This window comes from Chelmon rostratus, chromosome 2, assembly GCF_017976325.1.
Source record: "Chelmon rostratus isolate fCheRos1 chromosome 2, fCheRos1.pri, whole genome shotgun sequence".
Lineage (NCBI taxonomy): Eukaryota > Metazoa > Chordata > Actinopteri > Chaetodontiformes > Chaetodontidae > Chelmon > Chelmon rostratus.
Window position 1 is genome coordinate 4,185,824 of NC_055659.1, and position 27,747 is coordinate 4,213,570.

The window sequence follows — 27,747 nt, forward strand, 5'->3', positions numbered from 1 at the left end:
TCTATCCGTTGTCCACCCTGCTTGCAGTAGATGCAGGCACTCACCATGGCTCATGAGTTCTGGCTTTACCCGGTTCTACAGACATTTTGGAAGCGAATCTTTTAGTCCTTTAATGAAATTTCCAGTGCGAGTATTGATCCAAACCCACTCGTGGCTGTATGTGGCGTGAGACCGGACGACGCTGCCCTGGGTAATAATATATGTGGTGTTATTACATTTACAACTCTATTGGCAAAACAGCGACTTCTCTTCAAATGGAAACACACACACACAAACACACACACACACACACACACACACACACACACACAGTAGATGGCTGAATGTGATGCTTCACACCAAACTGGAAAAGATGAAACTTTAAGAGTCTCTGTGAGCAAGTTTCTCCCTTTTTGGCTATTTATAAGACACTTTTTTGGGATGAGGTTTGAGGTATGCATCTGCACAGCTTACTGTTATTGTTTATTCCATAAGTTTTCTTTTTTTTCTTATTTTATGCTCCTACGTACAGTCACACAGGAAGAAACGGTGGGATGGGGACTGTAAGGGGCCTGGATTGTACGTCCAGGCTCCTGACATTGTTATCCTGTTGTCTCTACATTGCCCAAAATAATAAAAATATTATCCAAAATGTGAAAATCCCAAGGGGTGGGCACAAAGTACAGATCTGTAAGATTTTTCTTTTGAATAATGAAAATGAATTAGATTTTTTTGGTGAAATTGTTTTAGATTTTGGTCAATTAAATCATGATGACGACCTGTGGCAGAAAAAGGGTTTACGTGAGCAAGCATGTGCAGAATGGAGGTTTTTGACCTCACGTTAGACTCTTGTCTGAGCTCAAATCTGCTGAAATCGAGGCCACAGTATTTGCAACTGCGCTGTCATGTGTTGGACTGTTTCACACTGGAGTCAAGAAGTGGAGCCCAGTCAAGGTGAGCTCGTCTAAAAGACGTTCAAAGAACAGGTACATTAGCACAAGGGCTGCCAGATGGTTTGTTACGTAGAACCGAAGAGTCCCTGCTCGAGCTGCCTCCACACCTAAACCACGCCAGTAGCCGCCAGCGGCTCCTCACAGGACACTGCTTTGTCTGAATCATTGTGGTTTGGCCACAAACACGTAACGAGAAGTCTGGCGAGATGGACTCTCAGCTCACATGATCTCGTGTGATCTCGCAAATCCAGCTGCCTCGCAAGGAAAGTATGAAGCTGGCCACCAACATAACCGGCCCGCGCTTGTTTTTTCAGTGAGGACTTCAGTTATGTAGCCTAGAAAGCAATAAATACAGTGGTTAGGGTTGTATGCAGTAATAGAGTGCAGTCTCGTGCATGAAGCCAATTACAGACCCTGACCCAGACACTTTGTCAGCACCATTACACTGGAACCAAAGACAGAAAATAAAAAATCCCCCCAGAGGGAGGCCAAAGCCACCACAAGCGTGCAGAGCTGCTTGCAGTCAGGACTGCTAAAGATAGACCAAAAAGAGACCCCAACCAGCCTCATAACTCAGTCCAGAACAGAACTCTCATTAGCATCCTCATCAATTTAAATCAAATCAAGCTGCTGCTGTTTGCAGCACATCGCTGATCATAAACATCAGAAGAAGGATGACAGGCCAGACGAATACCGACCGACTGTGCTTCCAGACCACTTAAAACTCCACCTCACATATTGTAATCAGCTCTGCTGCTGCCGAGGATATAAATCACCTCTCGGCCGACGATATGATTTTCCCACTCTTATTACTGCTCCTAATAAAGAAAACCTCTGAGCAATAAAAGCAACTTGTCAGGAACAGTATTTGGTACGGCCCGTTTGTGTGCCGGCGCAGGACTGAACCCAAACCATCTTTTGGTCGATAGTTTGTTTGTCTTTGTGTTCGCGGTCGTATTAGCCATACAAAAACATGTGCGGCTTCCAAACCCGACCGCTCGCATTTCAGGTTTCGTTCTCACAGTGGAGTTTTATTGCTGTCTGAAGATAAAAACAACATGTCTGATCTATTGATTTCCTGTTTACTCTGTATTTTGATTGGTTATGTATCAGTTGGGGGGTATGACTGCTCCAAACCAAAATTCACTCACTCATCCAAAATGCCTTTTTCACATGCAAGCTGCTGTTTGGTAACAGAGTTTTTGGGTGGTCGGCTGAATCCTGCCTCCACAAAAAATAAGTCCTGACTATGTTTTACAGAGTTGCTCAAGCCTTCACTCAATCTAACATTATGCAAAACTCAGCACCTGTTTTTCCTCTCATGCTTCTCTAACCACCAACATATAATGATAATTTCAACAATAATATAATGGATTATATTTATATAGCGCTTTCTCACGATACTCAAAGCTGTTCAGTGAAGGGGGGGACTGACCCCAACCACCACCAATGTGCAGCACCCACCTGGTGGATGCATGGCAGCCATTTTTGTACCAGAACACTCACCAGATATGAGTTTCCGGTAGCGAGGGAGGGAAACACTGAAGCAAGTACAAAAGGGGGGCGATTAGGTGGACTGGTGGAGAGAGTCAGGTTGGGAAGTTTGCCAGGACACAGAGGACCCTCTACTGTTTGCAATCAGAGCTACTGGATCTTTAAAGACCACACTGAGTCAGGACCTCCGTTAAACAGCTCATCCAGAGGACCAGGTCTCCTACAGCACAGCATCCCCTTCACTACACTGGGGCATTAGGATTTCTTATCAGGACCAGAGGCAAGACTGCCCCCTACTGGCCGACCGACACCACTCCCAGCATCAACTTAGTCGTCCGCAGTGGTTTCCCATCCGAGTACTAGCCAAGCCCACACCTCAGCAGGAGCAGGGTACCTAAAGCTCAGGTGAAGTGATTAACTGCCAATTAAACCCAGATCAAACTTTCAGAGAAATCTATTGTCTCCCCATCACCAACATATTACGCTGATGTACTACAAACACAACAGCAAATACATTTTGAGATTGTGATTACTTTAAGTCAACACAATGAGGAAACTTTTACAGACGTTTCTGCTAACCCCATTACTTTACATGGTACGATGATTGCAATCACTTTGTGGTGGCAAACAAACGCTGGCTTGATCACGTTCACAGGCAACATTTTGTGAGGGAATGTATCTCAACTTCTATGAAGTGTCAGAGGGGTCGTTGAAGTCAGTGGCGGGCTGACAAAGAGCAGGATCCTGTCACTGGAGTCCAACATGTGGTCGCTGAAAGCACTTTAATTAAGGTTCGGGAAAGGTTGCGGGCTTGGTTCAACGTTAGTACAGTAAACATGTTGTTTCTGGTGTGTTGCGGACTTGTTTTCTGTATTAAACAAGACCACAATCTTTCCCTGACCTTAACCAGGTGCTGCCAGTGCCTGGACATAACCATATAAAGCTTTAATAATGCTGCAGTGGCTATGAGCAGATATTGCATTGCAAGATTGGATAATTTGTTAGCTCAGCATCAACAACTTGCTGAATGCATTCACAGCCTTTCATCATCAGCCTAATAGAAAACATAATGTGCAGCTTTGTGTTTCCTCCAAAACATATTTGCGGCTTCAGATTAGCTGAACAAACATCTTCGTCCTCCTTCGCTATTGATGCATTACACAATATTAGTATTGTGTAATGAATTCATATTGCATGTATTTAAGGTTCGAATACTTGAGGTCAAACCCAAGCCAAACATCAGTCTATGCTAATTGTACCGTATGTGCTGGAGCTGGATGACTTCTGCATGAAAATATGGCTCCTGCCAGGATTTCCAGTAAACAAATGCCTGAGGCGACACAAGAGCTCATTATGGCTTCGATTACATAAGAGGAAATTCCACGGCTCATTAGCTTTCCCGGCATTTCTTTAAATATTCTGTTACACATTTGTTGTTTGCTTCTCACTCTTGTGCGAATGAGTTTGTGATGTCCAGTGCAGATGTCATAGTGTCGGTTGAAGAGGGTGATGATGGGAAGGTTGTCGAACCAGTTTTATTCATGAGATGCAAGCGTCGCCGGTCAGGTGGGTGTTTTCTAATTTGTGCAACGCAGCCCTGAAACAAGGCAACCTGTTTGTGTATTTTCTCTCTCAAGCATAAATACAAAGCAGCACGACGACCTGCAGCCTGCAGCCCGTTCATTGGCTGCCTTTCAGGGCAAGTCAGGGCACGTTCATTTGTATAGCACCTTTCAACGCCAAGGAATGTCAGAGTGCTTTACATAAGACACAAACGCATTGAGAAAGGAAACGCAAGGCAATATGAAAGGATGCATTCAAATAGGATTTAAAATGGAGAATGAAAAATATCTAATAAAAAATTACAGAGCAGTTTGAGTGCAGAGAAGAGTCTTGAGCCTGGATTTAAAAGCACTGGGAGTTAGAGCAGACTTCCAGATATGCGGTGCATAAAAACACGAGGCTGCTTTTCCACGTTCAGCTTTGTACGGAGGGTCATGGTGGGAATCTTTCCCATCAGCCAGCAGGCGAACACAGAGGCGGTTAACGGAGACGGGGGGACAGTAAACATAGCACAGAGGTGTCACAGAAACAGACACATGTCTCTGTGTTCTGGACTGCGCCTCAGCAGCTGGCTGCGAAAATAGTGAAGCATTTCATGATGGAGAGAAGCTCCAGACTCAGACAGGTGGATACGTTTGGCTCTGGTTGTCCCGTATTTTCAACGGCTTTTGGCCGAAAATGCCAAAAATATAATGACTGAGCAGCCAGAGGAGCTTGTGTCTGTGTCGACGTCGACAACAGATTTAGTGACTGATAAGACAGAGGGGGTGAATGAGGGACTGGAAAGATCTCTTCCTTATCAGTCTCCAAGGTGAGCCGCCCATACCCTGAGCTAAGCCATGAACTGACGTGGTCAGGTCCTTGGTTTTATTGTTTCCTAACTTTTCTGTTATGCAATCCAGCTTCAAATACTCATCATCAAGGTGTTTTAGTGACCTGGGTTACCTGGCTAAGTTGTTGCAGCAAACTGTTTAAATAAAAAGAAGGGAAATAACCAATAGAAACCCTCCATGTTTGAATCCAGCAGATAAACAGGCTTTGGATGATTTGTTGTGTTGAGATTTTTTCTCCTGTGAGGCTTTTCTTTCACTCTTGGCTGGTAGTTTGGGGACAAATGTTTTGCAAAGCCACTGCCGCTTATTTGTTTCGTACGAAAAGCGCGACGCAAATGAGATTAAGGCTGATATTAAACTGTGGAAGACAGAGCTTAGCCGGTAACCTCAGCCAAATCAGGTGTTTGCAAATTCTGCCTTATATTTGCCCAAGACGGTCAGGTGATTTTGCTTAGAGGCTCAGGAAATATGCAGGGATTAAGGGTGTCAGTCCACAGAATGGGCTACCAAGCAGTGTCCATCTGTCCGTCTGTCTCATATGTTTTTGGTATCCATGCAACCATCAACCTCAGTCGTTCCCAGACTTTTTTCTGTTGGCCAGATACATGAATCTTAATTCATGCACCTTTCTATCCTTCATCTCTCTTTCCTCCACTTAATTCCTTTCATTGTCTCTCAGTACTTCTTCTTCTTGTGCTTTTTCCTCCCTCACCTTCCTTTCTGTCCTCCCTAAATATGATTTATCATCACTGATGCTGCCCAATCCCACGATGCAAGTGAAAAACATGAGCACTTTAACCTGAAGAAATTAATGTTCAAGTTATGTCAGCAGCTAAAGAAAGGCCCAAAGACAGAAGAGAGACATTTTTAGAGCTCAGTTTGTATCCACTCGCCCTTTCCTTTCTTTACCCCCCTCCCTACTCTCTCCTCCCTGCCATGCCGCCTACTCCTCCTCCTCCTCCTCCTCCTCCTGGTCTGTGTGGTGAACCACACGGTTAACTGCGGTCCAAGCCTCAACGGCTGTTTCTCGTAGACCTCGTGGCGGCACAATGACACCCTGGGCGGCCGGTTGCCACAAAACTCCACAGTCAAAACAGCTCCATCAACCAGCAGCTGAATACTCCAGAAACTTCTGCGGCCACTTTGGATTAAGGTTAATCAGACCATTTAAGAAGAAAACATACCAGTGCCCGTAGAGCTGAGAGGTTGAGCCGCTGACGAACAATACATGAGACTGTTTAAGATGAAATTACATCTAAGCTTTCCTCCTCATCGTCCTTTTTCTTCATGGGAATCTTAAACCCAGTTTTGTGAGACCTTTGACCAGTTCCCATACTGAAGATAAGCAGCCGTCCTCATTTAAGAATAGCTGACCGGGAGCTCTTATTTAACTTGTTTTGAAAGCTTAACCAAGATCACCAACTAGTTGAGAATATTTTTTAACCCCCATGAAACATCATTAACTGAGACCAAGACAGACGAGACATGGACGCAGCCTCAAAAACAAAGAGAAAACACTGAAAGAGGGCTGCGTTACATATTCTGCCGAGGTTTCTGGCTTTAATTGTTTCAAACTATTTTTAAAACAGGCCGGCCATCTGTGGTGGACCATGACTTTACTGTAAATCTCGTGACAGATCCATGTTTTTGCCGGCTGCGCTTTCTTAATTGGCCAAAATCGAGTCAATTATGGTCAGTTTAGAAAAAGAGCAAGTGTCATGAAATTGTGTCTTTGCGGTGACGGCTGGCAGACCAAAAATGGTAAATGAGTTTTTCTTATTTGAGCAAATATGTGAACTGCTTCAAACGTCCAACAGCAGATGCACACATATTTAGTGTAAGCGCTGTATAAAATATTGCCAACTTGTAAATAAAAGGATTAAGGAGCATTTTGACCCAAATCCTTTTGCTAAAGCCCAACCAGCACCAGCGAACTGCTGTCAGCTGCAGGACACGCAGCATCCAGAAGCTGCATCGGCTGCAGAGTAAATAGAAACGAACATTTCAGCCTCCATCGTCTGCAGGAGGGCTTCTCATTTAGTAAAATTAGGCATTTGCTTCACTTTCTTTAGTGGGTTAGCTGTTTGGTTACTGTTTGTTCCCACACTGTGTGGTTGCTTGCTGCCGGGAACTCAGATGAACACACACACACACACACACACACACACAGAAAAAGAGATAAAAGCTGGCAAGCAAATTATTTTAATGTAGCTATCATCATGCATGTGCTAATCTCAGGTTGGGAATTTACCACCGTCCTCTCTGTAGAGTTGTTTAATGCAGTGATGTGATTAGTGGGCACTCACTGATTTCTGTTGGCAGCACTTTCGGCTGGAGTTAATCTTAACCTCGGGTATAGTTTAAATTCCTTCTCTGGTAAATAATGTCTTGCATAACTGGCCTACGTTTGGGGTTTCTAAGCACTCTTCAGCATGTTGACTAAGTTGTTGTCAAGTCCTCTGCGGTGAAGGTCCAGTGCGGAGGATTTAGTGGCCTCTAGCGGTGAGGTTGCAGATTGCGACTAACTGAACATCCCTCGTCTGACCCTGACCTGGTTTGTCCACTCTGGGCTACCGTACAAACACGGTGGTAGAACATGGCTTACTCTGAGGAAGAGGACTGACTCCCTCTGTAGATATACAGAGCTCAGTCTAAAGTAACAGAGACACAGTGATTCGTATTTCCAGGTGATTAAACAGTAATGAGAACAACTATGAACATTACATAACATTTCCGCCAATACAGGCTCGCAAACTCCCACACACTAAAAAGAACGGCACATTACTCATTGCTCTGCCTCTGAATGCAAACATTTATGATTTTATACACACACACACACATATATATATATAGTATACATGATTTAATCAATGCTTCTTTTTTCCTGGAGAGGATATTCCCTTCTCACTAAAAAATAAAGATATCACTGACGCTTGTGAGCTTTTTTACACCATCAGTGTTGAGGAATTTATTCAGGAGTTAGTTGAGAATCACTCAAACTTATTCATTCAAATCTGCATCTGAAAATCTTCACTCTGTCTGCATCATCTTTGCGTTGTCCCCTCCCTCTGTATCACCTGCCTGATGAATTCATCTGCATTCACACAGAGCGGTCTGAAGTTGTCCACCGTAGCTTTTAACTACAGCAACAGGTGATTTTACACTCATACACATGAAGGTGGGGCCGACAGCAAGGTTTTAGTCCCCCGCCCCCCCCTCAGCTCATTAAACCTGTCACTCGTCTCTCCTGAGGCTGAGAATACCTCAACAGAAGCAGGTGGTGATCATGCAGCTGATCTGATGCTGATTTATCCATATTTTCGAACATTTAGCTTCACCGTTTTTCCATCCTGCTGTCCTCCTCATGTTTAAATATTTGAGTAAAATCATTCGTGAGCGGCTGTCGGACTGTAGTTTTAGGAACATGTTGGGAGCCATGGAGGAAATGGGACTCACATGCTGCATGTAGCTGATCTGCAGCAATTCTTCTTGATTATTTCTTTGGACAGGAAAGCAGTTAGCTGCTATCTCTACACTGAACCTGTAGGTCACAGCCACCCTGCAACAGCCGTCTCACCGTGGCCAGTTCATGACTAGATGACAGATTAATTCATCTTAAATAAATCCGTCCAGAAAACACACATTTACATGTGATCTATAACTTCCTACTGTTGTTCAAACTGTTGCATATTGCTGCTCCCACACAGACTCTTTTTGAAACGTCCGTCCTCGTGTGGGTGGTGTCAGCGAGCACCAACCGCAAGTGACCAGTTCCCAAAAACATGTTTTTATCTTTCAACGCTGAAATAACTCCTGTCCACTGGTCCCTGATAATTACAGCATACGTGACATTATCCCATGCATTGTCCTGTAACAGACTGTTACAAAAACCCTTTAGGGGTCAGACAAAGGGTCCGCTGGGAAGCCAGCAGCGTGAAACTAACTCCTCCAGACACGTACAGTATTGTTGCCGTGGTCATAACAAACCAGGAGCCGCGTGTGTTAACAAGCTCCGACATGCTAACCGCGCCACATGCTGCGGATTCCTTCTCCGCCCGTTGCTGCCGTCATGTGAAAACCTCGCATCGACACTTAAGGTCATCTTGATGTTTTTGGAATGCACAAACCCATCGGGTTTCTGCGTCAAAGCTTGTGAACACGGTTGTAATTTCTAATACTTAGTGGAGGTACAAGGTTTTTGATTTGGCAGTAAGACAGGAAATGAGATGAATCCTCAGGACGTGCAGATGAGGCTGTGCGCCGTTACTCAGTGAGCTGGTAAATAAATGTTTGTCTTCCCTCCCTCCAATTTTCTCTTTTTTAAAAACGGTACAAACATTTTTGCAGCCTCTGTCCAGACGGGATTATTATGATTATTATTTCTGGGTCAGCACTTTTGCTGTTGTTTGCTTTGCTCTTAAGAGATTTTAGAGACAGCAATGGTCAAAATGTATTCTGTAATTCGCTGAGGACACATTTTTAGATTTTAATTGCAAACCGCATGATTACCACCTGCAACAGAAAAACCTCACACAGCCTCACACACTCACAGGATATTTATTCACTGAAGAGCTCGCTATGCAATGGGTAATCACGGTAACTCCAATACAACATGAACGTAGCTTTGTTTGGTACATGGAAACAGGGCACTGAAATAAAAACAGGTCAATAAGTCAACTTAAGGTGAGGAGAATTTCAGTTTGACTCTAAATAGTGATAACGCCTGCATTGGGGAATATGATGTTATCTCAAAATCAAGGAGAAATCTCAATGCAAGAGATCTGAATAAAGTACAAAGTATAAATAATCAAAGCAACAAGTGATACGATCGGTTGGCCAGGCGGTCGGTGATGTTAACGCCACGGTGTTCTCAGCTGGCCTTCGCTCTCCGACCTGGTTTGACATGTTTTGCATGCAGTTAATTCCCCGATGACCCTCCACGACAGCGCCCGGCGAGGTTGCTAAGGAATCAGTGATGAAGCATCTCCGGCCCGGCAGAAGCAGAGCCTGCCCGTGTTCTTGCATTCACGTGTTATCACGTGCGCTCGCCCGTCCTTCCATGCGACCTCGTGTCATTTTAATTTCTCTGAGGCCTCACGCTCTGCCCGCCTGCCTTCCACCACCTCATCAGACCTCCTGCCCGCGGACACAGGTGACTGAAACCACACACACACACACGAGCAGCGGACCCAAGTGTGTGTGTGATTTAACTACAGAGAGGGCATATGGTACACAAGTCTGTTCAGCAAACCACTGCAGTGTGCAGCTGCAACCTTCTACTGCAGCAGACATATGAGCTGAAGCCGTTTGTTAACAAGATGAACCAGATGAAACGACGTTCGCATTTTTTTGCATTCATGTCAGATTTACGTTGTTTCTCTTATTTCCTATTTATAAATGCAATTAGAAGGCTGACACACCTGAGTGCTCAAATTTATTGTACATTATTATGTGGACAGAGCATAAGTTCCACCTTGTGACTCCCTGTTGCCTCAAACTACTGGAAAGAACACTTTGAACCAACGCTAAATAAAAACTGACATAGACCGATCAATCACAATCACAGAACTTACCCAGGAGTTTTGATCTTCTCTCCTCTGAGACTTTGGCTCATGCAGCTCACGTAGCTCCAAGCTAACTAGCTTTACCACCAGCAGCTGTAAAAGGTTGGAAACGGCACCCACCACCCAGAGCTAAGAGCACGGTGAGCTTGGCTTGACATGAACCCCGTAATGTACCAATCACTGGTCCCCACAAACAGAGACCCGACGCTCACCTCTGCTGACAAAGACCTGATTAGAAACAGGTGGAGTCATTTGCTCTGATGAGTCCACCTTCAGGTCTTGCCACAGATGCCCACAGCTGTGAAACTGCAGCATCGATTTGAAACTGTGTAAAAGTACCTATTCCTGACTGAATGTAGACAAACATCACATATCCCAACACCCCAGAATCTGAGCGGTATCATAGCAACCTTTTGAAAGGAAAATATTAATGCTGTAAGCGATGCCACACTCCAAGTTCAAACAACATGGCTCTCCCACTGACCCCCCCAGCTCTCTCTTTTGGCTGAAAGTATTTCACCTGCAGCATTTTTTCCATTATTCTAAAGATGTTTTGTGGTAGAAAACTTAATCATGATTTCTAAGGATGCAAAAAAGCCGCACTGGGCTTCAATGGACGTCACTTATTGACACAAAAGGCTTCAATTCATCTATTGTGCCACCTATGGCATTACACAGTAGATTAAGATTAAGATTTGAGGTTAGATGAAGCCAGTTACCACCAATTATAATAGCCAGTGAAAATCTGAAAAAGCCATATGCCACTTCTGTGGTTTATTTCCCGCTCAAGCACCTCAGATCAAGGATTTCAGTGCTAATATGGCTATTACACACAGTCTGAAGTGATAAGCATAGTAAATTATCTCAATATAAAGATGCATAGCCAAAATATGGGTATAAATACCTTGAATGTGAATATAGATGGCCAAAATTTAGATTTCATCAATATAAATATATTCATGTAGATAAATATATATAATAATTTGTATTTTTTGGAGGACGCCTACATCTAACATTAGATAAAACATGAAAATATTCATTTTCTGTGGTTTTGTTATCAGTTTTTATTGAGGGCATTGAGAGAGTAGGCGTCCCATTCTGTTTTCCAGCTAATAAGACCCAGATATAGTCATCTATTTACAAAAAAATATTCAGGTGGGAAAATAAAAACCTTCTACTTCAGTGTGTCCATGCCAGCAGCACTTGATGATTCAGACTGCTGGGGGCAAAAGTTCAGAGTGTTACCTTTCAAAAGAGACCAGGACCATGAAAGTGCTCCAGGTAGGTCAAGAACAGCTATCGGTTTACTTTGGGTATGCCTTGGACAGGCTGCCGATACTACTGGACTGGTTACTGTTGCATCCAAGTCTAAGCAACCCCGCCCTTGAAAAAACTTTAACAGGTGCTGTTTTCGCAGCTGCCTCCAAATGTATACTACAACCCCCCCCAGCAGCAGGGCCAGAGATTTATGTCCTCAGAGATGTGATGGTGGAGAGCTACAGCACATCATGAGCATGTCGGCTATTTGTGAATGGATATAGTAGGAATGCCTGGTGTCAGGGTTTACTGGGAAGCCAGCGCGCTCTTTAAGGTACATTTTTTGCATCATTGATGGCTAAAAATTGATGATTTTTTGTTAAAATAAAGTGGTGAGTGGTTGCTACATCAATGAAACCAATGCTTGGCTTTCGGAGAGTTGAAGTTAATAAAGTTTAATTTGTGTAAATGTTGAGCAGTTCTGCAAAGTTTTCTCTCATTAACTACTGATCTAACATTTGTGCAGCTATTCTCTGTCCAGAGTGCGTTCAGTGGGAGAGTTGTAGCGAAGAAGAGCTGCGTTCCTCCACTCTAAGTCTCAGGGAGGTGGTCAGGGTGGCCGGTGGGGGCTTTGCATGCCGACTCCTGCATCTGCTAAGGTTTACGCAACAAAAGCACTTTGGTTAACGCTCATGTTTTGAGCAACGGAGTCCCCATTAGTAGCTACCGTTGTTGTTGCTAATGGGGATAGAAATAAAAAGCTGCATAAACCACCGATCAGCAGCTGGTGACGGCAACGATTCAGCAGGCTAATGCACCAACGAAGGCGGTGAAGAAGAGGCTGCAAATGAGCAAACATCAGCTTCGAAAATGAGGAAGGAAATGTACGTTACACATTTGTTAAACCTCAAACTCATTGCATAAGAATTACTGAATATAAACCAGCTACCTTTTATTTGTTCACAAGAAAACTCTGTATGGCACCTTTTGACTTTGCAGAAACGACATCCATCCGTTCAGGAGTTGTACCCACCTATCCTGAGGGTTGCAGGGGGGGTCGGGACCACTTCCAGCTGACGCAGGGCGAGAGGCGGGGTACACCTTGGACTGGTTGCCAGACAATCGCAGGGCTGACACAAACAGAGGAGCAACCATTTACGCTCGCAATCACACCTACGGGCAATTCAGAGTCGTCAATCAATCCAACCTGCATGTCTCCACAGAGGCAAACCCCAGCTGATTGGCTGAGCCTTGTTCCCGTGAGGCAGGTAGCAACATGTGCACTCAAAATCCAATGATGGTCTTTGTACAGTTACTGAATATGATAACAAAGCGTGGGCTAGAGTGACCTCAGTGTTGATTTAATGAATACACACACGTCAGTCGCTGTTCAGTCAAAGCAAAATCACATCTTAGTCTCACAGAAGACAAGCAACGAGAAGGCAGAATGAATAATGAGGCGTTCAATGACGGTTCAGGCTGAATTATCAGAGAGAGAGCAAGTGAATCATGAAGAGGAAGCATGACATGTGTCCTGTTCTGAACTGTTCTGAACTGAACACACACGCATCACAACTTCAGCAGGACGTATACATACACACATTAAAGACGGGGGCATTTTTAGAGAAGTCCGTCTCCCATGAGTCACTGCTGCCCCTCAGCTGAATGAGAGGACATCTCACTGACTCCATCAAAACAAACACACCGAAGTCACGTTATACAAGCACATGTGAAGCAGCGGGACTGACTCATGTTCTCAGTCACATTGAAAAACCTGCAGGTCTCGCTGTTATCGCGACACTCCGCAGAATGCCAAGGCGCTCACGGCGGCCCTGAGCTTTCAAAAGCCAGAAATCATCGGGGAGACGTAGAGGAATGTGCCGCGAGGACACGCGGAGCAAAAACGAATGGAGAAATGTGAGCGTTCGCGGGGGGCAATTGTAGAAAGTTAAACAAACAGAAACAGACAGAAGCTTCATGCGACTGCCGAGACTCTGACGAGTAAACAATATAAAAACGAGGCTGCTGTGTCTCTGTGTCCTGCTGACTGTGCCAGCCGTCAATTTCAGAGGAATTCAGACTCATTAGCCTCCGAAGCCTTCGTTACTGCACAATAACAGCGAGGAGAGACAGCGGCGGCAGTAGCCGAAGAGGTTAGAGAAGCTGGCGTGTGACCAAAAGGTTGTTGGTGTAAATCTTGAGGCCCACAGAGGGAATCTGTCTGGGGGGAAAAAAAAAGGAAAGACAGATGTCTTTTGTCTCCATCAGCAGCTCCGGTCTCATATAATGCTGCTCAGATTACACAGAGGATTTTATTCCTCGTGTTATTATATAATGCTGCGCATAATATTCCTCTGTCATGGAAAGATGAAGTGACAAAGCCACAAATTACACACCCTGTTTTTATATGTGTGTACATGAAGAGGTTAGCAAACAGTTTGGTTTTGGCAAGAAAGCGAACTGGTTTGGCAGCGTCTGAGCACGGTTTTGATCGGTGATTAATTTCAGTGTTTGTAGCGTGTGACCAGGAATGAGGAGAGGGCCGAAAACACGAATGCATGCGAGGAATATCGCAACGGAGAATCTGGATTGCATGATGGGCAAATTTCTAAGAACAGATGTGACTTTATGTCGTGTTATTTTCATCTAAACTTTAAGACAGAGTGGCACCTCAAAATTCACATTCATAAACACACACACACACACACACACACAGAGAGAGAGAGCCGTGGGCCGGGGCCTCTGCTCTGCAGCTCAGCAGGCAGATCTGCGCTGGCATCATAAAACGGTTGTGGCATCTTGGTATTTTCTGGCCATCTGTCCTGCTCTCTTGTATAACAGATCCCTCTGGGCTGTTATTTCCAACTTCTACAATGGGTCACTTGTTGGGGAGAAGGGACACAGGGCATTAATTTGCTTTATCACAATCATTTCAACTCTTGGCTTTGCGTCTCAGTCAAATTCCGAGCGGACACGTTGGCAGAGTGGACGTTCCTGGCGGCGCGTCCTCTCTCTGTTAATGCTGTACGTGCTGTGCAGTCATCATCAGCTGGATGGTAAAATAGCAGAATGGCTCTGGCTCCCAGCAGGCTTTCACCACATAAACACTGGTGCTGCAGGATCACGATGTCCAACGCGTAAAGCATTTGAGGAAACGCCCACAGAAACCATGTGTTTTTCTCCTGATCCTCAACCTTTTTGAGCGAAAAACACACAACGTGAAGCTACACATCGGGACGTGGGACTGGGCCACTTTCAGGCTCACTTTAGCTTCTTTCTCAGTCCTGAATGGTGAAAATGCTCCTTCTAAGAAAGCACCATAAGATGTGTCATCCAGACAAAAAAAAAAAACGCCCACATTTGCATAGAAACACTTCTGTTGATGACCCGACAGTAAAACCTGATTTTGATGTCACAGAAAGATGAATAGATGTTGCTCAACATTCAGATGTCAGGCTCCGTAAACATCCTGTATCTCCGTGGACACACCTCACGATGTTTGGTTTCAGTATGAGTTTTTCCCACCGGCCTTGTTTTTCAGTTTGAGGGCGCCCACTCGCTGTCCTGTTTTCACATTTGTTTACTGTTCTCGGTAATGTGACGCCCGTTTTGATGCACACAGGGAGCATACATGGTGACGTATGGATGCACATGAAGCTATTGGGGATGAGTAAACATGACCTCTTTGGTTTTCCCTAAACAGTCCTTCCTTACCCACATGTGTCAGTGCTTGGACTCAGCTACAGTTTCCTGGTCTGCACATTTCAAAACTGCTCTGAAAAGAAAGTTTTTAGTTTTTGGTGTAGTTTTTGTGTTCAGAAACACAATAAAGTGAAGATTCAACTTTAACAGTGAACTGTAATCTTCCTTCTCACATCTCTTCTGTTGCCGATATAAAAGGATTACATACATTTTTTCAGTATGTAAACTCCACCTTAGGCTTAAGAACAGCCAATCAGAAGCCGGACTGATACAGATCTGTTTAGTTGCTTTGTTTTAAATGAGTCACAGGGAATTTATCATGATGTTTGAGAAACTCTGTCGCCCCTTGTGGCGCTTAAAGGTGATTTAAATTTAGTTTAAAGTGAAATAAAAGATGGCTGCGTATCTGTGGTTGCAAGAGACTTCATTGGCATCAGTTCTGCCACCCTGTAGGTTTCTCATTAATTCATTCAGCCTTAATTTATACAGTGAGAGCAGTTCATAACATGAGGTGAACTGGAGCGTGGCCCAGCGTGCAGGAAGACATGATGAAGCGCCTCCTGGGTGCCTTACATGCTCGACAATGAAAAGGCCTCTGCGTGCCTCTAAATAGTTAAATAGTTAATAGTTCCCTGTGTGTTGTTATTACAGAGGTGTAGCAGTTATACTTTAAATCTGAGCCACATAATAAAAGAATCTGAATCTAAAGCAGGGTTTGAAACCGTTTCACCATGAACTGTTTGATCATCACGACTTTCTGCGCGCTGCTCAACCGACACATTCGGCAAAAAGCAAAAATCTAACGTTCAAAACGGCAAATAAAGAGAGCGGTGAGACAGTACATGTCCCTTCAGAACAGCAATGAACTGTGCACACACACCGTTAACACATAATGGAAATTTCACACACAAACACACACACACACACACACTACAAACTGGGCTACATGTACAATATACAGTCAGATAGAAAGGATAGCAGGGATTTAGCAATGAGATCACGTGTGTGTTCTGCCAAGCAGCCGTGACAGCATGATGTAACACGTGAGATACACACACACACACACACACACACACACACCCTTAAATCAACTCTGTTCAACTGTCCAACATGTAGACAGACTCAGGGGACTGAGCGAGAAATACGACCTAATGAGAACCCCCCTTCCCTCCCTCTCCACACACAGCAGACTGAACTCTATGTTGGAATACAACACCTAAAAAGACACACACACACACACACACACACAGAGGCACTGTACCAGCAGCACAGATGCTCACTTCCTGTTACTGTCATTTAAACAAGAGGCTGAGGATGCAGCTGCGTTAAAGGTCCAGTGTGCAGGAGTTAGTGGCATCTAGAGGTGAGGTTGCAGATTGCACCTGGCTGAACAGGCCTCGTCCCACCCCTGGAAACCTGACGGTAAAACATGCCGAACTCCATGGAGGAGGACCTGCTCCCTCTGTAGATGTAAAAGTGCTAATGAAACACATTATGCAAACACAGCCCACATGGGATTTATTTCAAATCTGGTTGCAAAGGAAAGTTTTCATCTCACATAATCTACATGTTGATGCTGCACTAGCTTTAAGGAATAAAGGCAGTAATTATTTGGATTTTTTTTCACATTTTCTTTTAAATGTACAGTTGAAAGCATCAGCACACAGCAACAGCTGGCCGCAGCCCCAGAAATCCAACAGTCGGGTACTAAGTTAAACACTCAAAGCAAGTTTTTGTTACGCTGCTCAGTGTTAAATACAGAAATAGGCTGGAGACAGTAGGAGACCAGTGATATTTCTGACGCCTCCATGAGAGGAGAAGCTCTGTGTGTGTTTGTGTGTGTGAGCGTTTACTTCATGCAGTCAAGGACACATTGGTCCAAGGTTTCATGAGCCTTGATTTGGTTATTTTTATGTGCTGTATGTGGGTCACATGTCTGTCTCAATGGCAGATTCGGTGTGTGTGTGTGTGTGTGTGTGTGTGTGTGCATACGTGTGCTACATGTCCTTCTGTCTGCAGTTATTCCCGTTCACAATGCTTCACCATGTGACAAACTCTTGTCTATTTCCAGATCAGTAGTGGAATTCATGTCCTGACTTGTCGTCCACTAACAACTCCAGGACAAAAAGAAAAAAAAAGTGAAAACTTTCCACCTTGTCTCCAGCACAGCGAAAGCAGCATGTCATCACGAGCTCAGTCGAGCTCCAGTTATTTTAATATAAGTGAATCAAATGATTGGCTGTTACATGAAGGGCGTCACATGTGGTGATGAATTGAGTATTAATACCAAATGCAGCTCCACATTTTAGCCTCATTTATCTCATTGTCTTGGTTTTATGGTATTTTATTTTATTTATTGTTGCACTACAGTGTCAGTGAACGAGCTGCGATAAAACCACTGTACACCACCTGCCCAGCACCAAACAGCAGACACTTATGCAGTCGATCAGAACTAGTTTGCACCATGTTTTGTCTGTCAGAAATCTGAAGTGTTGATTATTCCGGATGGCCACACTTGAAGGCAGCATGAAAAGGCGTCTGTCAAAGAGAAGGGAGATGCACAGAGGTGCATATTTCCAGACAGACATTCAGAGCGTTGCACTAGTTTGGTTTGCACATGAAAAGTGGCAGAAATAGTTGTGCAACAAAAAAAGAGAGAGAGAGAAGCTTGCGAAAGAAGTTCTGACTCTTTTCGTATGCAAAGCTTCACACAGCTGGCCAATCACAGCGTGAGGTGGGCGTGAATGTCACAGCAGTTTCAGGAAGTTGCAGAAATGGTCGCAGCCCCTACAATCCCCTGTAGGAAAGGTGTGTGTGTGTGTATGTGTGTGTGTGTGTGTGTGCGGGACAAAGTGGAACAAGTGGCAGCTGAAGATCCAGATAACTAATGCAGGAAGTTGGTGGAGACCAAATCAGAGCTTCAAGGAGACTGAATGTTGGCCTTACTTTTATTGGGTGGACACAAACACGACTCCAAATTAAGGAAAAAGCCACTCTGTAGCTGCCGGATGTGTTTGCTAACATGTTAGCCACAAGAACTTTAGCATGTGATAGTATATCAGATGTTGCATCTATCAAATTGTTGTGAAGCTCTTCTGCCCCCTAGTGGCTAAAATCAATGACCTGCTATGATGCTGCAGTAGAAACGCATGCCGACACAGAATCACCGAAGTGTGTCACGCTGGGCCGATGGAAACAGGTGAATGAATCTTGTAAGTTAACTGAATATCTTGAACCACCCTTCAAGGAAAAAGTTTGACATTGTGGGATAAACACATTTTCACTGTCTTTCCGAACAGTGAAAGCATCCTCGCGTGTGTTTAGAGGTGTGAATACATGAAGCGGTGACATATACAGGCTCTGGTGTAATGAGTAGCACTATTAGCACTAAAGCAACTGTATGGTTAAGACAAACAAGACCACATTAAAGCTGAGTGTTGCTTTGAATGAGACATTTTTTTCAGCTTTGCAAGAAGAAAACTACAAAGATGCAGAAATCGCGATCAATTAAAGAATGTTTTTTTGTCAGCTGTGTGAGCAACAAACAGAAGCTGAGTATTTAATCATCTTTCAGTGCAGCTCAGATCTTTATTCTCCCACATGAGGACATTCTCTTTGAGGCAAGACAACAAGAAACACAACGACATGAAACACAATTAGACGATTAAAGACACTCAAAGTGTGACAGCTCGTTTTGGTAGAAAGTGTAATTTGGTTATATGATTTCCAGCCAACAAGCTTCCAGTCGCAAGTTCACCGCTTTCATCCGTGAGTAGCTACAGCAGGACGTTCGTCAGTGTTGGGTGCTGGAGGAAAAGTGACAGAGGCAGATTGAAATAACTTCAGCCACATCAGAGACACCGTTGACTGAGTGTGAAACATCTGAGCTCCGGTGATTAGAGCTCAAAAATACCTCTGACACAAGTGTAAAGCCACGCGAAGCATGAAGTCATGAAGCATGTATTAGCGGACCGCTTCGAGGAACTGGATGACATAATGTGAGGACCCTCCCGTCTGTCAGCACCTCAAACTGTCGCTGGAATTTGCTGAAAATCACAAACTGGCAACACAAGAGTGAAGGAATGAAGCCCTTCTACATTTAACGTCAATAATTTTGTTTGCACTCAGCAACATATCCGATGAGCATCATGTGAGCTGCGGTTATTGAATGCTGCCATAATATTTGTCTTTTATCTTTGGGAAAATCAGGTGTTCCAAATGAAATGAGATCTTGTAACATGGATCAAAAACCAGTGGGTCATATTTCATCTTTTCAGAAAGAGTAAATGAGTTAATACTCTGCAAAACAGGACACCGAGCAAAGAAAGTTAGCGGAACAGCAGTGAATTCACAGGTGTGGTCAATGCTGCAGCTGCACACTGCAGCTCTGTGAGGACGGTGGAGCTAACATGCTAATGTTTACCGTGTAGCCCTGCACACACAGCGCAGCTGAGGCTGATGGGAGTGTGATCCCAGCATTGGACGTGTTAAAACATTAAACCTGATGTTGACGCCAGATGAAAAGTCTCGCAGACGTCATAACGATTCATTGGGACACAAATGTCAAATTTCATGGCGTTCCATCTCAGCTGATGAAATATTTCACTCAGAACCACGAATGTCGACCTCATGGAGGCTCTAGATAAAAATAGTTTGTTTATTTATTCATTAATATAAATAGCTCTGGAAAAGAAGTTGGGATCGTTCAGTCAAACTCGTATTTCCTGTGAACCTGAGTTGTGATGTGGCTGAAAGCTCCGGAAAAAGCCATTGAGTGGAATTTAATTTCGAAAAGAAGCTTAGTTGTGTTACATAAGCTTGTTTTTTTTTATATTGTTACTGCCCTGATTGAGTGACATCTATAATAGGCCTCATTAGAGGCAAGAAGATGCTGAGCTCCTTGTTAAAGTGCGTTAAGGTCTTGTCCTTTTGATGCTACGCTACAGTAATGGTCCCTTGGAGGTAGATTTGTACAGTGATAATGTGCAATTGATGCTGATGTGGCGAGACAGGCGGTGCAGCCGAGTACCGCTGGCATCAACAAAAAAACAACCTCCTTGAGGTTTGTGCTAATTTCATACGAAACCCTGCTTCTGGAAAGACAAAAATAAAAAACAGGAAGAACTAGTAAAGATTTCCACGTATCCCCAGTTTTTAATAAGAGTCAGCACTCGTCTGCTGGAAAGAGACGCTCCACCACACCGTGCTGCCTTCAGCTCAATGAAACTTCCTGTTCCATAAAGGTTATGTGCTGAGAGATTTATGTTGCTGTTCAGAAGATGTGCAATTACAGAGGAGGTTTCCGCTGTAAGCACATCGAGATTCAGCTGCAAACTATTTTGTTTGGACCTCTCCACCGAAGAAGTGGTCCCTGTAAAAACAACACGATGTGTGGACCGTTTGGAGGAACAGGTTCACTGTGGAAAGAGTCAGCTGTCGCTTTTCAAAACCGTGAGCGCCACAAATGAAACGTCCAGCTGCGGTCGAGCGAAGGGAGAAATCTCAGAGACGTCCCGAAACCAAATAAAACCAGAAGCATCGACAAGGCGTAACGTCTCTGGACGGAAGAGAGAAAATGTTTCTCATCCTTTACAATCACGGCTGTGATACTGAGCATCTGCAGTGATGAAGAAAGGGCTTCATTTCAAGATCCCGTGGATCGATGCCGCTGCCGGCTGTCAAGAAATTATGTTATCAATATAGAAAATAGACAGAGGGATGGCTGGAAAATCTGGTCATGTCACAATCCAGATCCACATCCAGACTGTTCTGCCTTGTTCTGCACAGAACCGTGTTTACAGCATTAGCATCCTGTGCTGAACACGTTCACCTATTGTAATAATACAAGTACAAACTGGGCTCTCTGTAGAGCAATGTGACTGTAAGGTTGATGGTGGATGTTCAGTTTTGGCTCTAGAGAAGAGGCAGGAGAAGTAAATTAAACAAGACTGAGAGTGCCTGTGAATATTCTCATTCATCCAGGTCATTGTAAGCTTTAGGGCATTCAATCGTTCGCAACTGGACCTCGTCAGTTTGTCTTAGAAGATGTTTCGCCTCTCATCCGAGCAGGTTTCATCAGTTCATGCGCAACCAGACTAGATAGGACAGCTCTAGTCCAATGCAATGGTGTTAGGTTCAAGTATTTATCCCCTGAGAGAGGCCAACCCCCTAATATGCACACGGTGTTAGCATGACTCATGGTAGTAAATGTCGGTGTACTTTAATGCAGATTCTGCAGCTGTAAGGCCTGAAAATCATCCATGATGTTTGGATTATACACACTGAATTCTGCTGATGCTGCAGGTAAGTGGCTGGTTGGTCTCATCTAGTCACCTTTAAAGAGAAACTGGTAGGTTTTCCATTTTCATTGAATCCCATACAAGGCATTGGTCTGTTTTTGGAATTTAAATGGCAGCCTGTGGGGGGAGAGCAGACATTCAGGTTGAGTTCTGATAGGTCATCCTCATCGTCACCTGTTAAACGGCACAGCACTGCGGATGGTTTATCAGATCTATGCTGCCATCTAGTGCTTAGAACACAACAATACATTAGTACATTTCTCAAGTACTTCTTCTGCTTCTACTAAAGTAGTAGTTTTGAGGTGCACAAGGAGGGTTGAATCTGGACTTAGCTGTGGAGACCAGAAGTGAAGAAGCCCCTTGGATGAAAGGTGAAACCTTTTTAAGTTTCTGCAAGCAGTCGCTCTTGATTCAACCCTCCTCGGACAAACTGACCTGGATGACTGAGAAACATAGTTTTGAGGTGCTTGTATATAAGTTGACCATCTGCCTTTCATGCTGCTTTGTAATTGTACCTCACACATTTCAGAAGAAAATGTCTTTTTTTATGCTACTGTCCATTGCACAGCCAAAGTTAGCTGTATTACAGTTTAAGATTTAACATAGAAAACACATGAACAGTTTATAGAATGTGGTGTAATTATAGATGAATATATCTTAATTAAAGCAGAAAGGTGACATAAGACAACAAATTGTGTCCTTTTACACGGCACAGGCCACAAAGATTTGGGAATAATGCAGGAGTCACTGTAGCTGATTGTATTTTAGAGATGCTAATTTCTCAACAAATCCACATTTCATTTTATTCATAAATCAACTGAACTTGGGCCTTCTGCCATATTGCCATATACTCTGAAAAAGGCCATTCTGCATCAATACTTTTTACTTCTTATACATTAAAGATGAGATTATAGGGCCACTAGCTGCATGGCTAACTGAGCTAACAGCAGCTAGTGACTAAAGCCAAAGATAACTACAGCAAAGAGTACAGACAGCAGCAGTTAGCGTCACTCTGGTGGCCAATTCTTAGACACTGTTCATTATCAATTAATCTGAGGAATATTTTCTGGATTAATTAATCATCTTTGTCAATAAAAATGTCAGAAAAAAGTGAAAACTGCCCATTATTATTTCCAACAGTCCACAATGGCGTCCTCAGATGTCTTGTTTAGTCACACCGACAGCCCAAACCCCACAGATATTTACCGTAGTTCACTGTCACACAAGACAAAGAAAACCCGTCAAATGCTCACGTGTGAAAAGCTGGAACCAGTCAGTGTTTGGCAGCTTTGCTTAAAGATTACTTCAATAATTAATTTCCTGGTAATCAACAGCAGAATGCAGCTGTAATTATTACGCACATAATGTTAGTGATGGAGAACAAACTGTTCTGTGGTCAGTAGGTTAAATTTGTGTTAATTCTCACACAAGACTTGTAAGACGTTCTTCTTTCTCAAATCATCTTTTAATTCAAGTTACCAAAACCATGAGAACAAATGTTTACAGACTGACAAATCTGAGCATGATGTACTTCCAAGTCCCACAAACACTACAAAAATATATAAAAAAAACCCCAAAGTAAAAGCATCCCACAGAAACTCAAACATCTTCCAAACATTCACAGACGATGGGTTTGGAGTAATGCAATACCTTTGCTTGAAATCAACATGAAAGTTTCAAACATTTTGGATTTTGAAACCGAAATTTCAAAAACAAAAAAATCCCATAAAACCCCTCCGCTCAGGTTTGTTGTCTCGTAATACTTTTTAAACTCAACAAATGAGACCAAAAGAGGTTCACACACACGCATCTGAAGCAGTTCGGCTTCTTAAAACCATGATGAGACATCTGTAGTTTGGTCTGCGACTTGCAGAATCCGGGAATAAGAGGAAACTAAAACCTCTGGAGGTCACCAAAAATAACGTCCATTTTTTCAGTCGTAACAACTAAAACTTGGGATTCATCAACTTAACAACAAACCCTCCAAATAAAAACAAAACAATAGGCCCTTGCAGTCCAAAACTAAGAGAGAAAGTCCTCTTACTTTCTTTCCCTTGAGTCAAAACCTGTTTTACATGGTTGCAGCCCCACAAAAGGAAGTTGGGAATTTGTGTAGAATCTGACCTTCGAGTCATAAGAGGACGGTGTTGACAAAAGAGTCTGACCTGAGGGGCTGAAGACGTTTGAACCCAGCCCCCGTTTCAGCCTGTCATCGCAGCACCGCTCTCCCCCTCGAGGTTAGAAACTTGCCAGCTGTCACAAACGCTCCTCCACAACAGGAAGTGGTCGGGGTTAGCCCACCCTGAGGGGCGGAGCTACGAGGACGACGCCGTCTCCTCTGACGAACAGCATGGGGATGTTCCTCTTGGTTGACTGAAAACACCCGAAAAAAAGCAAGTTTTTACGATTACTATAAGGATATGCTCAAAATATTCTGTCAAAGTACTTTCAAAAAATGTATTTAACAGAAAAAACAAATATACATATATTAGTTCTGCTTCTTATAGTACAAGCCTGTTCTCAAAACTTTGGTTTGACGCCTGAGACCAAACACATTTTAATATCTCACATATTTCAAACAGAGCTGCAGGATCCTCTCGTGGTTTTACACACCACTGTAATCGAGCTAATTATCCGCTGATATTATCTGACGGCAGATCATCAGTGTCAGCGCACATGTTGGCTGATAAGGAAGAGGAAAACTGCAGGACTGAAATGCTAAGCAGGTTTGAGCTCATTTAGAAATAATGACACCTTTACATCGTAAAGACGCACACCAGAGATGCTGCCTCTGATGATGCTTCAACTGTAAAATGTCACTTGGTCACAGTCAAAAACTGTATCTGTCACATCTAGTGTTCATTAACTATGACAAAATATGTTCATGAACTACTGTTTTATTCTCTACATAAAAAAATAAGCTGCTGAATGTGTTTATTAAAAAAAAAAAAACACATTACTGTCAGCCGACATACAGTCATCAGCTTTTAAACTCCCATCAGTGCAGTCTTTCAGGTGTTTTTGAGTCTGATAAGCCTTCAGACTCACGGATCTGTCACTCAAATCAGCCTCCCTGGATCGTATTTCATCATCTCGCCTGTAACATACCCACACCTTTACAGCTGTTCTCATTTTCTATTAACACAGTGCTGCTTTGAATCCCTGATTAACACAGACAGCCAACTGTGTCAGATGATACACATGATGAGAGACAGAGAACTACAGCTATCATTTTACAAGAGTTTAATGTACAGATATTTGTATAATGTATGCTATAATTGTATGAGAATATGCATTTAAAAGGCTACTTTGTGAGTCAAAGTACAATATAAAGCAGCAGGAAATTCAGGCTTATTCAGGAAAGCCTGGTATGTCCAGACTTGTTTGTGAGCAAAGAAAACACAACAGAAGCTCTTCAGTGAGAAGAAGTGAGGCAGGGAGGAAGCTACATTGTACCTTGTAGAGTTCTTCATACGTCTCCTCGTCAATCTCCACCGTCGTCACCGTCTCCTCTACGTCACCCAGGATCATGTTCAGGTGCTGATCGTAGGCCTGGGACACAAAATCAACCAAAAATACGAATAAATGATCAAACAGCGTATTTAAAAAAGGGACGCTCTGGAGGGAGAGCTGACTGTTCTACATGTCTGGGCTGCAACTGTAAAATATAGAGACCCTCCACACAACCACACACAGGTCCAGGCGTTTCAGCGTGGTTTGGACGGCGTAAGCAGAGACTGAAGGTGCAGCTTACATGCAGCCGGCCGCGGAGCTCCCGGTCGTTCCTCATCTTGACATAGATCCTCTCATCTAGACTGAGTCTGATCAGATCGAGCGGCTCCTCAACAGTGTTGGTAGTTGGTTGCTGCGGCGCACACAAAGGGACATCAGTTAGACCTCTGACGCAAACAGATTTCAACCACCTTCCAGACAAAAACAAAAGCCGCGCCGGTGGACTGCTGCTTCCATAGCTCTGTAAGCCCAGCGCGCATTCACCGAAGAGCTGCAGGCAAATGCACGCAGCATCCAGCTGCACTCCAGCTCCGTCACACCACACCACCTGTTCACTGGAAATCTTCATCAGCCACATTTAGAATAATTTAGTTGTCATGTTCCTGTGTATACAGCTCATTTCGATGTGGTAACTGGTGCGTTTTGGCCCAAATGCTGCACCACTGAAAACATTTATTGCTGTTTAACCATTTTCTACTCCTGTTTTGCAAGAAATATAAAAACAAATGATTGTGTGTGAAAATAGAAAATAACAAAGTTAACATAGAGACAAATACAAATGATCATTTTTGGTTCCCACTGTACAAACTGCTCAGCAACCATCTTTGTTTAGATTCGAAAACAGAGTTGCGGCTTTGAAAGCTGGATAAAATACTGTTTTTAGTGCAGCATACAGATGTTTTTAAAATCCAGGTGTTAGAAGAGTCGTTGGGGATTTTGGAAAAACCTTCACAAATAGTGGCAAGTGCTGTTAAACAAGTCTTCTGGGCTTTTCAAAGATCGCCAGGGATTTGAGAGGAACAGATGTTCAGCTCTGCGACTCTAATAAATGAGCGGCACAAACTGGGGCTGCAGCTGGTGAAATGCTTGATGCATAATTCATAGCAGTGGCACTTTTTCAGCTAATCAAAGAGCAAATTCAGCCACCGGCACACCACCACAGTGTCCTCGGAGGAAAAAACTGTGACATGCAGCAGATCTGCAATGTGGGAGCAAACGATAAATAAGACCTGAGAGGAAGAAATGTGTGTTTGTGTTACAGTTTCTGATGCACACAAAGCAAAGAGCAGGCGAGTGAGGGCTTCAGCAGAAGTCCATCAGTGTTACACAAACCCAACCAACACAGTCAGACTGCCTTGCATTGAATGGTTGCAATGGTTTGTTGGAAAAGAGTCTTTTAACATGATTTTCAGTGTTCAACATAAGTAGGTCTGCTCTGAAGCACCACGCAGCTGATACTTAGAGCAAAGATCAGTCCAGTTCTTAAAATAAGATGAGAGAAACTAGATCAGACTAAAGGCTAAACTCACACTTCAGGACAAACTAGAAGTAAATGGTCAGGAGGGATTATTATATTGTTTTCTTCACGGATTATAGACCCCTCGAATGCTACTGTCTATCCTACATGTTTGAGCTTGTGAGCATAACAAGGCAAACTCGTTTAACTTGTATTCAGCCTCTTTCCAACACGGTAAACTACAAGAAAACTGCACCGAGACCACTCCGCTGTCTTCTATTTCACAGTCTGAATCTTTAAATGTAACGTGATCCTGAGCATTGACAGATCAACAGCACCATCAGACACGTTTTGTCATTAAGTCGGTAGCATTACATGCTAGCACGGCTAAAGTAGCTAGCTTGTTTGACAGGCCTCTTCACGCTAATAACAGAACAAACAAAAACAAAGAACCGCCATAAGCCCCATAACACAAGCACACGAGTGAAACTGTTTGCTGCACTGCTCTCGGGATAATTATATACACGCTGTGTTATGGAATAATTGTAAAATGTAAAGCAGACGCGCCAACCTGCTCAACTTCGTCCGCCATGTTTCTGAGTCTGCGCTGTGTAGTCTGACCAGTATGGGCGTTGCCAGGTCCGCCGTAAAACACGCGTTTTCAGATGTAGGGGGACGGTCCTGCACTTTCTGCTTCTTCTTCTTCTTCTTCTTCCTCTTCTTCAGTTCCGCTCAATTCAGTTCAAATTACTATTAAACAATGGCTACTCTGGGTACTCACTCTTCCTTTTGCAATATTTGTTTTCCATAATAGTTTTCTTCTTCTTTCTATTGTCGACTTTGGTACCTGTTTGCAAGTGATTAGTCTTGCATTAACCTGCTGGATATTAAGTGTAATAGACACTGTGTTACTGTCGTGTATAATGTGTCTAAAACCTGTTTATATTTTTTGAGCGCAATATGTAAAGAAATGGCTTGTGCAAAGCCAAGTCATATAAATGAAGATATAAAGACTTTTTTTTATATTTGATTTAAGGATGAAATGCTGGAAGTTGTGGTTCTTTTTCACTATCCACTAAATCATATATCACTTTGTGTGCCATTGAAGTTTTTCCAAACCTCAAATCAACTCAG

At 43.5% G+C, this 27,747-nt stretch overlaps 1 protein-coding gene across 1 annotated transcript; it reads right to left on the minus strand.

Annotated features, from left to right (window-relative positions):
- Window positions 1–23,093: 23,093 nt before the first annotated feature.
- lsm3 (LSM3 homolog, U6 small nuclear RNA and mRNA degradation associated) lies at window positions 23,094–27,223 on the minus strand. The gene is made up of 4 exons (XM_041957341.1): window positions 27,185–27,223; window positions 25,399–25,509; window positions 25,101–25,196; window positions 23,094–24,017 (listed from the first exon to the last, which is right to left on the minus strand). Exons 1-4 carry the CDS (start codon window positions 27,203–27,205, stop codon window positions 23,937–23,939), a joined length of 309 nt encoding a protein of 102 aa, XP_041813275.1. The 5' UTR covers window positions 27,206–27,223; the 3' UTR covers window positions 23,094–23,936.
- Between the last annotated feature and the right edge of the window lie 524 nt (window positions 27,224–27,747).